We start from the raw sequence: 14,651 nt of genomic DNA on the forward strand, positions 1-14,651 counted from the left end.
TGCGTGCGTGCGCGCACACGCACATGTGTGCATGTGTTGAGGTAGTGGTGGTCAAATATGCATACAGTTTACCATTTTGATGGACAGGGTTCACTCCTGGCTTTGCACTCAAATATCACTCCTCACAGTGTTCAAAGCATCATCTGTGGTGCTGGGGATCAAACCTATGTTGGCCGTGTACCAAACAGGTGTCTTGCCCACTATACCTGTCTCTGGTCCATATCTTTCACTTCTTCACTCTGAGAAATAATCTCCAGTTCTACAAAATCAAGTATAGTATATTCTACCAGCACCCCATGCATCTGTTGTATGTGGAAATTAGGACTAAATTGAATAAATATATAAATGATTTTTATAAAAAGAACACTCTCTCCAGCCCATCTTCTTGAATCAGTTTTAGAAATTCATATTTTTCTAAAAAATCTAATCACTTTTTTCTGAGGGTTTTAATTTATTGGCTTAAAGTTCATAGCAGTCTCTCACCTGTTCAATCTTACTTTTTTTTCTCCTTTACATCTTTATGGTATGTATCTGTGGTGGTCTTGACCAGAGGCTATTATATGTCTTTAGCTTTTTCAGTCTTCTCTGACTTTGGTTAATGTACATAAAGAAACCCAAATAACACTTGTCTCTAAACACCCCATGTACACACACCCTTTTGTCAGTTTGCAGTTTCTAAGCACTTAGTGTCCAGAGAATAAAGTAGATTTAAACTCTGGGTCATTTTAGAGTAAGTAAATACATAGGGAGGAAGGGCTGTAAGGATTTTCACCTGAGACCTTGAGTCTTATAATGTCCTGAATGTAGTTTTTAATCATCCTTTCCATTGGTTCCTCAGCTTTGATATTTGATATTTTATTTCACTTTCAAAATTTGAAAATTTTTGTTTGTTATTTTTGAGGGGGGGGGATATTGATGCCAGAGCCATAGCACAGCAGGGAGGGCTTTTGCTTTGCACATGCCAACCCAGGTTCTATCCACAGCATCACATAGGGTCCTTGAGTACTGCCAGTCGTGATCCCTGAATGCAAAGCCAGGAATAACCCCTGGTCATTGCTGGGTGTGGTCCCAAGACCAAAAAATAAAAATTTTAAATTGAAAGCTAGCCCAAGTGGGATACTCTGAATTCAGTTCCCAACAGGGCATGCCCCTGCCCTCAACAGTTTTATGTTCTATGTTATGATGTAACACAGAATCTAGTCAATTACTTGGATTTGTCCTCTGTATTCTGAAGTTTTTTCCCCTGGTTCTAAAAGGTCTACACTTACCTTCTTCCAGTCTCCCTCCCAAATATCGTTCCAAAGAATTAATTTTGATTATGCCAGTAGACAAGCTAGATTTGGGGTGGGGCTTTTAACGTACGAAAGGATGATTCCTGTATTTTAAGTAGTTTTAGATAAGAAGTTAAAGGAAAGTGTTGTTATAAAAGACCTTTATTTTTGAGGCATCCTTGGGTTTTGTGTTTCTTGCCCAATTAGGCTAGGGTGCTCCTCCATCCATCCTCCATCTGTTCTCCATTTATCTTCCATCTGTCCTTTATCTTCCATCCTCTGTCTCATCCATCTTCTATCCATTCTCCATTTGTCCTATATTAGTCCTCCTTCCATCCTTTTCTGTGCAGATTCACAGGCTCTGTTAGATTAATAGGATCATAGCCTGTTCATCTTTCACCCTTCCCCAAACCAGGGATTCTCTCCAGGAATGAGACTTCCCTGGATGTGATTGATCCACTTACGTTCCTCCTCTATTGCCAGTTATTTTGTTCTAGTGTCAATTTGCCTTTTGGTGTTAGGGAAGTTGGTGGGAATTATTGCTAATCCTGAGCTTCAGGAAGCACGTTATGCTCATGTACTATTAACTTGTAGTAAAGTTGCTAGATTTGCCTACCAGAAGGAACTTCCTTGAGATGAGAGATGAAAGTGAGATCGATTTACCAAATTCTCATCTGGACACAAAAACTTTGCAGTTTTGTTCCCATCAACATGCATCTGCATTTTCTTTTGACAGTGTCTAACGGTGGTCATTCGAACCCCTCTTGCCTGGCCAGCTCATTTCCTTATTGCGTGTTACCCCCTTAAAACAAATTTGTAGAAGAGAAGGGGATTGTTCCATTTTCAGATATAAAGACTGAGACTTAGATTTCCCACAGCTAGTGAGGACTTGGATTTGACATTAGGCCTCTTTGGAAAGTGAGAGTCAGTGTTTCTTCCTTTCACTTGAATCTGCCAGAAATGCTGGCCTGGTAAGAAATGTTCCAGTGAATGGTATATTTGTCAGTGTATTGCACAGATAGTTTCTCTCTAAAAAATAAGGTATGGCATATGGAAATTTCATGCTTCTATTAGAGTTATATTTACATATAGCTAATCTATATGTTAAAACTTGAATCATAACTGTTTCCTAGATAAAACAAAAATTTCAAAACAAAAAAAGAGATTTATGTGTCTAGACCAGGGGTCTCAAACTCAATTTACCTGGGGGCTGCAGGAGGCAAAGTCGGGGTGAGGCAGGGCCGCATAAGGGATTTTTTTTTTTTTTTTCCACCCCGCATAAGGGATTTTATGAAGAAAAAAAAAAGGGACAGTGGGCAGGAGCAGTGGAAATGACGTCTGCGCTAGGCGCAAAGTATTCGCGATTATTCGCTTACCGAATATTCACAATAAAAAATCGCATTAAACATTTGCATACCCCAAACGGAACTGCTCAGGGTATGTGAATGTTTAATGCGATTTTTTTCTTACTAGTGCGATTTTTATTTCGATTATTCGGTAAGCAAATAATCGCGAATACTGCGATATTTGAAGGCCAGCCGCGGGCCACAAAATGTTGTATGGAGGGCCGCAAACGGCCCGCAGGCTGCAAGTTTGAGACCTCTGGTCTAGACTTTGCCTTTTTTTTTTTTTTTTTTTTTTCGGTTTTTCGGGCCACACCCGTTTGATGCTCAAGGGTTACTCCTGGCTCTATGCTCAGGAATCACTCCTGGCGGGCTCAGGGGACCATATGGGATGCTGGATATTGAATTCGGGTCTGCCACATGCAAGGTAAATGCCCTACCCACTGTACTAGCACTCCAGCCCCAGTATTCTTTTTATTTGGGGGGGGTCACACCCGATGGCGCTCAGGGTTTACTCCTGGCTCTGCGCTCAGAAATCGTTCTTCGCAGGCTCAGGGGACCAGATGGGATACCGGGATTTGAATCACTGTCCTTCTGCATGCAAGGCTAATGCCCTACCTCCATGCTATCTCTCCAACATCCAGTCCCAGTATTCTTAAGAGCATTGGAATTCAGGGCTGGCAAGATAGCACAGCGATTGGGCATTTGTCTTGTTCGCAGCCAACCCAGGTTGGATGGTGGCTGAAATCCCTGCATCCCATCTGGTCCCCTGAGCCTGCCGGGAGCAATTTTTGAGTTCAGAGCCAGGAATAACCCCTGAGTGCCACCGGGTGTGACCCCCCCCCAAAAAAAAAAAAACAAAAAAACAAAAATGGAGTATTGTAATTCAGTCTCCTTAGCTTGCTTCCTCTCCTATTATCTCACTCTTTTACCCTTATTTAAAGAAATTTCTACCCTACCTAACCAGTAGACAGTATCTCTTGTTTGAGTCTAGATTATAGATTGAGATTTTTTCATCCTGTCTATCTGACACTAAAAGTCTATGACTACAATAAAAGGTTGAGACAGGTACTTGGCATTTTAGGTACTTGCTTTATTGGCAAGTCAATGGTTCTGGTTTTTTTTTTGGAGGGCTTTTAAATGAATCATTGACTCAGTGTCCTCTTCTGGGTTATAGTGTTAATGTGCAGAAAGTGAGGCTATTCTTCAATTTTGTCCCTTGAAATGAAGCATGTGATTCTAAAACATTCTCACCCAACGACAGACTTAAGAGTAGTGTTCTACAGGAACTTGAAAATATAACAAACCAAGAATTTCCCAGACAGTGTCTATGTGCTGGCTTTGCCAAGTTTTCTCAATGTCACCCATCTCTTTTTGCTCAACAATACTTAGGAAATTAAAGAAATCACATATTCCTTGAGGTTTTAAATCACTTATTCATGGCACTCCTCAGACATAAGCATTGTAATATACAGACTCCATTTTTCAAAAATAGATAGAAAAACTGAATAGACAGTATCAGTACTAGTGCTTTGAATTCCTGGACAACTTCATTTGTTTGATGCTGACATCCCTGTAGGAACACCCCAAATTAACAGAATGGACAGCCAACAATGAGAGTGTACTAAGCCCTCTGCTGTTGTATTAATGACTTCATTAAATACAATAATTTTCACAGATTTGCTTGCCACTGTACTTCTTTTTTTCTTTTTCCTAAAATTTTTTCTCCCTTTTTATTTATTATTATTTTTCTATTTTTTTTAAATAACTTTGCTCACAATAGCTGGAAACAAATGTATTATGGTCCTGTCAACTATGTGATAGTATTTTCTTTAAATAAAGTGTAAAAAAAAAACCTGAATAGATGGATAATACTGGAAGAAAAGAAAAGCACAGGCGATCTGTTTATACATCTATAAAATTGATAGAATCTTTACTCATCCGCTTGTTGGGACTAATAAAATGTTTCTGTCAGTTCTTGGCACATGGTTTAGCGTCATGTGAATAATCGTCACCATTATTCACATTCCTTTTCTCAGCTTTCCAGAGGTTTGTAGCTTGATTGCTTAATGCAGAAACTGATTTATTATCATGTTAAATATATAATTGCATTTATTTTTAGCTATTCATATTATCTCTGCCATGGCTAACTAAAAATTCTGATAGAGAAAGAAAATACACTTGAATAAATGAGAAGGGACAAACACAAAGGATTTTGGGGGGGGGGGGCACACCCGGTGGTGCTCAGGGTTTCTTCTGGCTCTGCACTCAGGCAGAGCTCTGGGGACTATATGTGATGCCAGGGTCCATCCGGGTCTGCCACATGCAAGGCAAATGCCCTACCCCTGTGCTATCACTCCAGCCTCCACAAAGGACTTTTTTGGGAGGGGGTTTGGGTCACACCTGGCAGCGCTCAGGAGCTACTCCTGTCTCTCCACTCAGAAATCGCCCCCGGCAGGCTCGGGGGGGGGGGCGGGGGGGAGCATATGGGATGCCGGGATTCAAACCACTGTCCTGCATGCAAGGCAAATGCCCTACCGCTGTGCTATCTCTCTGGCCCCACAAAGGACTTCTAATTATAAAAGATTTGTTCCAACTTTTGCATAATGTCAAGATACCCACCAAACTAGATAAAGTATTTTGGAGTCATGAAATTTCATGAATCTTAATGTTACCAAGAGGTAATTTATATGTTTCTGTACTGTTTCAAAGACTATAGTGACTGCATCACCTTTTATGAGTTTAACACTTAGCGTTTTAGAGTAAGAGAAAGTTCCCTTGCCCCAGTTAGGTCTTCAGCACTGCAAATAGTCTTTGAGCACCAAGAGTGGAATGATCTCCGAGTATTGAACCCCTGAGCACCACTGGGCGTGCATCTCTTCTCCAAAATGATTATTATTCTAATAAGTCCATAGGATAAAAATTTAGTTTTAGTAGATGTAATTTGGTCAGCTGTGTACCATGAACTATATCAGTCCTAACCCTAAGTTTTATAACAAGAACTAAGAATAGAAACACTTTTTATTTTTACTTTTAGATATTGATTTCATCATTTTCTTTTCGGGGGAGAGCCCACCTAGCAGTGCTCTGGGGTTCCTCCTGGCTCTGCACTCAGAAATTACTCCTGGCAGGGGCTGGAGAGATAGCATGAAGGTAAGGTGTTTGCCTTTCATGCAGAAGGTCAGTGGTTCAAATCCCGGCATCCCATATGGTCCCCTGAGTGCTGCTGGGTGACCCATAAAACAAAACACAACACAAAGAAATTACTCCTGGCAGCCTCAGAGGACCATGTGGGTGCTGGGGAGCAAACACAGGTCGGCCACATGCAAGGCAAATGCCCTCCCTGCTGTGGTATTGCTGTGGCTCCTTACCTCGTCTTTTATTTGTACTTAAAATCTAAAGTTGAAAATTTTGCTGCTGCTCAGATTAAGATTTGTTTGTCATATATAGCCCAAATGTGTCTTAGACATCACAGGACTGCAGTGGCTATTAGAGACAAACTGTAGCTTATATAATTTTTAATTGTATTATGATTATGCCATGTACAGGAGAGAATATAAAATTTTAAGTATAATTTAAGCAGAAATTATGTACTCACTCCCCAGTTGAAGAAATAAAAAATTACCCATGTTTTAGAAACTTAGCACATTCCTCTTTTAATCATTTTCTCTCTCACACTCTTTCCCTCCTCACAGTAGGCAGTCATTTCTCTTTATTGGGGGGGAAGTCATACCCAGCGGCACTCTGGGGTTACTCCTGGCTCTGTGCTCAGAGGTCTCCTGGCAGGTTTTGGGCACCATATGGGATGCCGGAATTCAAATAATGGTCTGTCCTGTGTTGGCCATGTGCAAGGCAAATGCCTTACTGCTGTGCTATTGCTCTGGCCCCCATTTCCATAGATAGATAGATAGATAGATAGATAGATAGATAGATAGATAGATAGATAGATAGATAGATAGATAGATAGATAATGTCTGTACACCTGATAGATAGATAGATTGATAGATAGATAGATAGATAGATAGATAGATAGATAGATAGATAGATAGATAGATAGATAGATAATGTCTGTACACCTAAGCAGTCTGTTTTATTTATTTATTTATTTTTGGTTCTTGGGCCACACTCAGTGATGCTCAGGGGTTACTCCTGGCTATGCATTCAGAAATCGCTCCTGGCTTGGGGGACTATATTCGACGCCAGGGATCAAACCGCAGTCCGTTCTTGGCTTGCGTGCGCAAGGCAGACGCTTTACTGCTTTACTGGTTGCACCACCACTCTGGCCCCAAGAATCTCTTTTAAGGTTTACAAGATAAGCGGATACATATTCTATTTATCAGTCGTGTCTTTCAGCATTGTTTGAGATCTGTGTGTGTATAGACATGAGTAACTGGTTTATCATTCTTGCTCTCCATTAATCATAAACATTCATGAATGGTTTATGAGGCTTGCCCTGGGTGTCCAAGAGGACAGCCCTGTTTTCAAAATGAGTCTTCCAGGCTTACCCCACTTTCTCACTTGCCCAGACTGCTCTTTAATCTTGTTACCTTGGAAATAGCAGCTCTCTCTACTTGTTTGCTCAAACCAGGTATTTGATGGTGATTTTGGGTGCCTCCTTCTGTTGTTCTCCATTTCCAGCTATCCTCAGTCCTGTAGATCTGACTTCCATGCACCTTTCGTCCACTCTGCTGTCAGTCCCCTACCCACCGGACTGACTTTCCGTCCCTCTGTCCATCTGTCCACCCGTCTGTCTTCAGTGCAGGCCAAGCTTGCTTGCTTGCTTCTCATCGTGCTTCCTCCTACTGCTAAGAGCCCTTGTTCATTCTTGTTCCTTCCTGCTTTTGTCAGAGCTCTTCCTCCCCTCTGCCATAGCGCACCTTCTTACTCATTCTGACTCATCCTTGCGCCAGAATCCTGAAATAGCACCTCTTTGAACAAACGTTTTCCTCTCTCGCTAGCCCTTCCATGAGCTCACAGCTCCCTGTTGCTACCCAGACTTCATGCTCTCTCCTGGTACGACTTATAAATATTAATTAAATAGTAATTGTCGAAGGCTGCTTACCTGCTCCCAGCAGTATCAGCAGTTTAGAATCTGAGAAAGTCATCACAGTCAGGGATGCATAGTTCAGATATTTCTATCTTATTCTTAAGAATAAATGGGAGGGGTCAGATAGTTTGGTACACAGGTGCCTTGCACTCAGCCAACCTCAGTTTGATCTCCAGCATTCCATATGCCCCCCCAAACAACAACAGAAATTAATATAACTACCTGTTCATTTCTCAGTTATTTGGTTAAGGGGCCCAAACCTTTTCTTTGAGAGAATGTTCATTTCTGTATTGCTTATCTCCAATTTTTTTTGCGGGGGGTACACCTGGCTACACTCAAGGGTTATTCCTAGCTCTGCACTCAGAAATCGCTTCTGGCAGACTCAAGGGACCATACGGGATGCCAGGAATTGAACCCAGGTCCTTCCCAGGTAGGCAAACTCCTACCGCTGTGCTATCACTTCAGCCTCAATCTCCAATTTTTTTTTTTTTTTTGGTTTTTTTGGTTTTTTGGGTCACACCCGGCAGTGCTCAGGGGTTACTCCTGGCTGTCTGCTCAGAAATAGCTCCTGGCAGGCACGGGGGACCATATGGGACACCGGGATTCGAACCAACCACCTTTGGTCCTGGATTGGCTGCTTGCAAGGCAAACACCGCTGTGCTATCTCTCCGGGCCCAATCTCCAATTTCTTATATTGCATATATATTGCTTTGCAAGAGAGAAACTAAACTATGCACACAATATATCATCTATTTCCAGCTTGAATTTTTTTTAAATAAAGCTAGAATTTAGATCCATCTGGTAAGTTCTAAGTTTAGAATTCTTGTCGATATTTGTGATATTTTTCATAATCTTAAAAATTGTTTTCTTACATAGTATGAGTCAAGATGTGTAAGTCTCAACTGGCCCTTTCCTGCTGAGTGGGCTAATTGCACTGTGCTGGGGGGGGGGGGGGGGAGGGGGGCAAGGCAGCGTCACATTGACCTGGCCAGAAAAATAGCCCTGCAAAGGTCAATTAGGTTTGCCTCCCTGGGAAAATAACCTTTCACCCAAGACCTGTTTGTGGTGGGTGACAATTCTGCTGCTATACAGTTACTTTAGGTATTCTCTTTCTTTTTATTTTATTTTGCAATCTTTTTTTTGAATCACCATGATTTACAAATTACATCATACATGATTGAGTTTCTGACAGATAATGTTTCAACATTACTTTGAATATTCTTAAGGGTAACTACATGTGTGAGAAAGTTTTTTGTTTGTTTTTGGTTTTTGGTTTTTTGGGCCACACCCAGCAGCGCTCAGGGGTTCCTCCTGGCTCTACACTCAGAAATCGCTCCTGGCAGGCTTAGGGGACCATATGAAATGCCGGGATTCGAACCACCATCCTCTGCTTGCAAGGCAAACACCTTACCTCCATATTATCTCTCCGGCCCCAGAATTAAAGATTTAATGGATTGTAAGCATTCATTCTAGAATCAATCGGATTGAAACCTAGCACTTTTTGTTTTTTCAATATCAGAAGTTCATCGCACTCAAAGGTATATTTGTGGTTAATTTGATACCTGATCTGTGGGTGATTGCTTCTTTTCAGAGAATATAGTTTAGACAGATGTCTCCAAGGTAACCTTGGTTATTTTTGGTTTTTGGTTATTTTCCTGCAGGTTTTGGTTTTGTTTTGATTTGGGATAGGGGAATCATACCCAGTGATGCTCGGGGCTTACTCCTGGCTCTGAAATTTTTTTTTTTTTTTTTTTTTTTTTTTTTTGGTTTTTGGGCCACACCCGTTTGACGCTCAGGGGTTACTCCTGGCTATGTGCTCAGAAATCGCCCCTGGCTTGGGGGGACCATATGGGACGCCGGGGGATCGAACCTCGGTCCTTCCTTGGCTAGCGCTTGCAAGGCAGACACCTTACCTCCAGCGCCACCTACCCGGCCCCCTGGCTCTGAAATTTTAATGCTCTTTTAAAAGTCTTGTGAATGTAACTGTATAAACACATAAAATAATAAGAGTTCTGATTTAGATCCCCAAAGATTTCAGCAAAATGTTTAGAAAAAATTAGCAATGAAACAAATAAAATAAATTTGAACTGACGCTGTCATTTTGGTTTGTTTTTTGGTGAAAAGATAGTGATGTTGGGCTACACCTGGCACTGCTCGGGGCTGACTCCAAGCTCTTTGTTCACAAACCACTCCTAGAAGTGCTCAGAAACCACTCCTAGTTGTGCTCAGAAATCACTCCTGGCAGTACTCATGGACCATATGTGATGCGGGGAATCAAATCCAGATCAGCTCTGTGTACCACAAAGACCTAAACTTAAACCGTCTATTTGGTCCTGGCACTGTAAATACTCAAATAGCTGAAATGCTTTCGTGACTCTCATGTGAGCTCTTCCCTGAAGCAGATTTCCTATCATCACAACCCCCCATGTAGCATTCCCCACTTCAAGCAGCTTTCTGTCCCCACGTCCCGTGGGAATGAACTTCCTTTCTTTAAGCCAGAAGATCTTGTTAACCAGTATCTAGATGAGGAATAAATTGGCACTATCTCTGAGGCTTAAGCACAGAGGGGACAGATATTCTCTGCAAGTCCCATTTGTTTATAGACATACCAAGAACCGTCTAAGGAGAGGAGTGTTTTTTAACTTCAATTGCTTTCTGCCCGGAACAGTCATTTTTAGGTATAATTTACTTGTCAGATAAATATCTACAAATAGTAGATTTGTCATAAACACAGAGAAAAGAGACTTCGTGAGAATCTCTCTGGTAGTTTTACAGTCTTACTCTTAAGCATAGCTGGTACACTTTCTGGTAAGAGCCAAGTTAGAAAACATAATCTGGCTTTGCAAACTACATGTGGTTTCTATCAGATGTTATCTGCAGTTAGGGTTGCTATTTTTGGAGGGTATTTGGGACCAAACATTAAGATGCTTTGGGCTCTCATTCTGTGCTCAGGAGGGGACCAAGTGACCTCAGGGATTGAGCTCAGGCTCCCACATCTCTACCTATTGAGCCTATCTGGCCTCTCTCTGGGGTTCTTGTTATTGGGGCTTTTTTTTTTTTTGGTTGGTTGGTTTTGGTTTTTGGGTCATAGCTGGCAGCGCTCAGGGGTTACTCCTGGCTCTATGCTCCTGGCAGGCTCAGGGGACCATATGGGATGCCAGAATTTGAACCACCATCCTTCTGCATGCAAGGCAAAAAAGCCCTACCTTCATGATATCTCTCTGACCCATTGTTATTGTTTTTAATTATTCCAGTAAAGGGAGAAAAACTATTATCTTTTTTTTTTTTTTTCAGTTTTTTGGGCTACACCTGGCAGCACTCAGGGATTACTCCTGATGGTGCTTGGAGGCACCCTATAGGATGCCTGGGATTGAACCCAGGTTGGCTGTGTACAGGTAAACGCCCTCTCCTCTATGCTATCTCTCTGGACCCAAAAAACAATTATCTTTAAGAGACTGTACTTGATCCTCAGGCTGTATTTTGCTGGTCTCTGCTCTAGTTCAGTACTGCTCAATAGAAATGCAACATCAATCACTGCATAATTTCAAATATTTTCTTAACCACATTTAAAAAAATGATAAAGAAACATGTAGTTTTTTGTTGTTTTTGTTTTGTTTTGTTTTGAGACCACACCCAGCTTCCTGGCTCAGGAACCCATATAGAATGCTGGGGATCAAACCTAGGTTCGTTGTATGCAAGGCAAGTGCCCTACACCTGTTGTGCTCTCTATCCCCAATATTGTAATTTCTAAAAAGTTAATTACAGTAGCTGGAGCAATAGTACAGCGGCAAGAGTGTTTACCTTGCACATGACTGACCCAGCTGGGTTCAAACCCTGGCACCCCATATGTTTTCCTGAGCTCTGGCAGGTGGACCCCTGAAAAATAAAGGGAAAAAAGTTGAATGCAGAACATACTCTTCCTTTTGATAGTTAAGTAGAAGTGCTTGAGGTGGTACTTAAATTGCTGACATGAACAGGCATCAGTTATGATAAAATAAGGTGGATGTGTGGGGAAAGAAATCTTTTGGTTCTTCGGAATGGGTTTATTGCTCTCCCCTGTCTTCTGCGTGTACAGCTGAAGGGAAATGATGTGGCGACCGTCTTACAATCAGAGGGAAATTGGATCAGCCCCTTGGCCAAGTCTTGGCCCCTTCCCATGGACCTTTCCAATAGGAAGGGTAGAATCCTAGGATGTGGGAGGGCTCTTTGCATGCCCCTTGATGATCTTCTTTCTCTGTCTTTTTGGTGCTGCCTTAGGTCCATTAGTCGATGGATAACGTGGGGAAGATGTGGAGCCACTTCAAGTACAGATGCCAGAGTCTGTTCGGCCACGAAGGAGGAGGCCGGGCTGAGGCCACCGACCTGAACTCCAGCCGCCTGTCCGTCCCGGAGAGACGCCTCGGCGTGGTAGATGCGGCCCCTCGGCAGCAGAGCAGCCTCCTGGGAGAGAACGCATGCTTGTCACCAGCAGCCAGCCCCGCCAGGGTGCCCTCTAGGAGGACCCAGAACTGTGCTGCAGAAATCCCCCAGGTAGTTGAGGTCAGCGTGGAGAAGGAGACCGAGGCGTGTGCACTCCCAGGCCCCAGGCTGGCCAGGAGGGACTCGTACACGCGACACGCGCCCTGGGGTGGCAAGAAGAAGCATTCCTTCTCCACCAAGACGCAGAGCTCCCTGGACACAGCCAGAGTGTTCGGGAGGACTCGGGGCACGCTGCAACGGCGGGAGCGGCGCTACGGGCTGGGGCCCAGCCATGAGCTGGATGGCACATCCTGCCGGACCCTGGGCAGCCGCTCCCTGCGCCAAAGGCTGCAGGACACAGTGGGCTCGTGCTTCCCGCTAAGAGCGCATGGCCGGGCCCCCAAGCCCCTGCCAGCCAGCAGGCGTAAGATCCACCTGTCGGAGCTGATGCTGGAGAAGTGCCCCTTCCCGCCGGGCTCTGACCTGGCCCAGAAGTGGCATCTCATCAAACAGCACACGGCGCCTGTGAGCCCACATTCAGCCTTCTTCGACACCTTTGACCCATCCCTCGTCTCCACAGAAGACGAAGAAGACCGGCTCCGGGAGAGAAGGCGGCTGAGCATCGAGGAAGGCGTCGATCCGCCGCCCAACGCCCAGATCCACACGTTTGAGGCCACGGCCCAGGTGAATCCGCTCTACAAACTGGGACCAAAGTTAGCGCCGGGCATGACGGACACGAGTGGGGAGGCTTGTGTCGGCCCCCCCATGCCCGGGGACCCTGAGGACGACACCACCACCCTGTGCCTGCAGTCCCGGCGGCCCAAGCAGCGCCAGGCGTCCGGAGACAGCCACGGGCACGCCGGCAGGCAGGGCGCCTGGAAGGTGCACACACAGATCGACTACATCCACTGCCTGGTGCCTGACCTGCTGCAGATCACCGGCAACCCCTGCTACTGGGGCGTCATGGACCGCTACGAGGCCGAGGCCCTGCTGGAGGGCAAGCCCGAGGGCACCTTCCTGCTGCGGGACTCAGCGCAGGAGGACTACCTCTTCTCCGTCAGCTTCCGCCGCTACAACCGCTCCCTGCATGCCCGCATCGAACAGTGGAATCATAACTTCAGCTTCGACGCCCACGACCCGTGCGTTTTCCACTCGTCCACCGTGACGGGGCTGCTGGAGCATTACAAAGACCCCAGCTCCTGCATGTTCTTCGAGCCGCTGCTCACCATCTCCCTGAACCGGACCTTCCCGTTCAGCCTGCAGTACATCTGCCGCGCTGTCATCTGCAGGTGCACGACCTACGACGGCATCGACGGGCTCCCGCTGCCTGCCGTGCTGCAGGACTTCCTCAAAGAGTATCATTATAAGCAGAAGGTTCGCGTGCGCTGGCTGGAGCGAGAGCCGCTGAAGGCCAAGTGAGCTCTCCCCGGTCGTCCCCCTTCTTCCCCGGCAAAGGGCATCCACTCCAGATCTGCTTTTCTGTGCGCCACTCAGTGCGCACACGCACCGCACACACACACGCACACATCAGCGTTAGGTTGTCTCAATGTAGTCCATAAGCTCTGTGAGGTCCTGCAGCCCCTGTCTACAGCAGAGGGCAGAGCTCCCGGAGTTCAGTGCAAGCACGAAAGGGCCCTGCGGATTTAGCCCAAGGTTTGGCATCTCACAGCCTGAGTGATGGAGGCAGCACTGGGGCATTTGCTACAAAGGATTCTATTTCTTACCAGAAAACGAATTATTCATATGGGATGAGTATTTCCAACCGCGTGACTAAATAGTGGAGATTATTTTTTCTAAGAATTTTTTTATAACCTTCCGACAGTAGAAGTAGTCATGATGTTTATAGTTTCAAGATATCAGGCTCTGGAAGTCAAAGGGGAGGGAAGACAGCCTTCCTTTGGGGGGAATCAGGCGAGGAGGGAGGATGCAGGGTTTTTTTTTTTTGGCCAAAAGGGCATAGTGCAGTTAAGTGTTGCTGACAGTCTGTAGTCAATCTTCTTTTCTCTTCTGCAAAAGGTACTTATTAAGTAAAATAAATTTTCTAAATAGTAGTTATTAAAATTTCAGACTTACACAGTTGGTTAGTCATTTTATTTAACAGCCTTAGTCATTCATTTTTTTTTAAACAAGCGCTTTTAACTTAAAACACATTTGGGGGGCCGGAGAGATAGCATGGAGGTAAGGCGTTTGCCTTTCATGCAGGAGGTCATCGGTTCGAATCCCGGCGCCCCATATGGTCCCCTGTGCCTGCCAGGAGCAATTTCTGAGCCTGGAGCCAGGAATAACCCCTGAGCACTGCCAGGTGTGACCCAAAAACCAAAAAAAAAAAAAAAAAAAAAAAAAAAACACATTTGGAATAGCTGCTGCAATATATCGTGTGTGTGTGTGTGTGTGTGTGTGTGTGTGTGTGTGTGTGTGTGTGTTTAAGTTAATATGTGCAGTCTAATTGTTGATTACACTAACGTGGAGCTTTTCCAATGTGCCATGCTAAGCTTGTGATCCACGACAAAATGACACTAGAAAATGCCCAAT

The 14,651-nt window shown here is 44.5% G+C and overlaps 1 protein-coding gene across 1 annotated transcript in view; it reads left to right on the plus strand.

Annotated features, from left to right (window-relative positions):
* The window catches only part of SOCS5 (suppressor of cytokine signaling 5), a 36,150-nt gene extending 21,883 nt beyond the window's left edge, over positions 1 to 14,267 (plus strand). Inside the window, exon 2 of the mRNA XM_049784361.1 lies at positions 11,919 to 14,267. Within this exon, the coding sequence (XP_049640318.1) occupies positions 11,931 to 13,538 (1,608 nt within the window). The 5' untranslated portion in view covers positions 11,919 to 11,930 and the 3' untranslated portion in view covers positions 13,539 to 14,267. The remainder of the gene's footprint in view (positions 1 to 11,918) is intronic.
* The last annotated feature ends 384 nt before the right edge of the window (positions 14,268 to 14,651 follow it).

This window comes from Suncus etruscus, chromosome 12 (genome assembly GCF_024139225.1).
Source record: "Suncus etruscus isolate mSunEtr1 chromosome 12, mSunEtr1.pri.cur, whole genome shotgun sequence".
Taxonomy (NCBI): Eukaryota; Metazoa; Chordata; class Mammalia; order Eulipotyphla; family Soricidae; genus Suncus; species Suncus etruscus.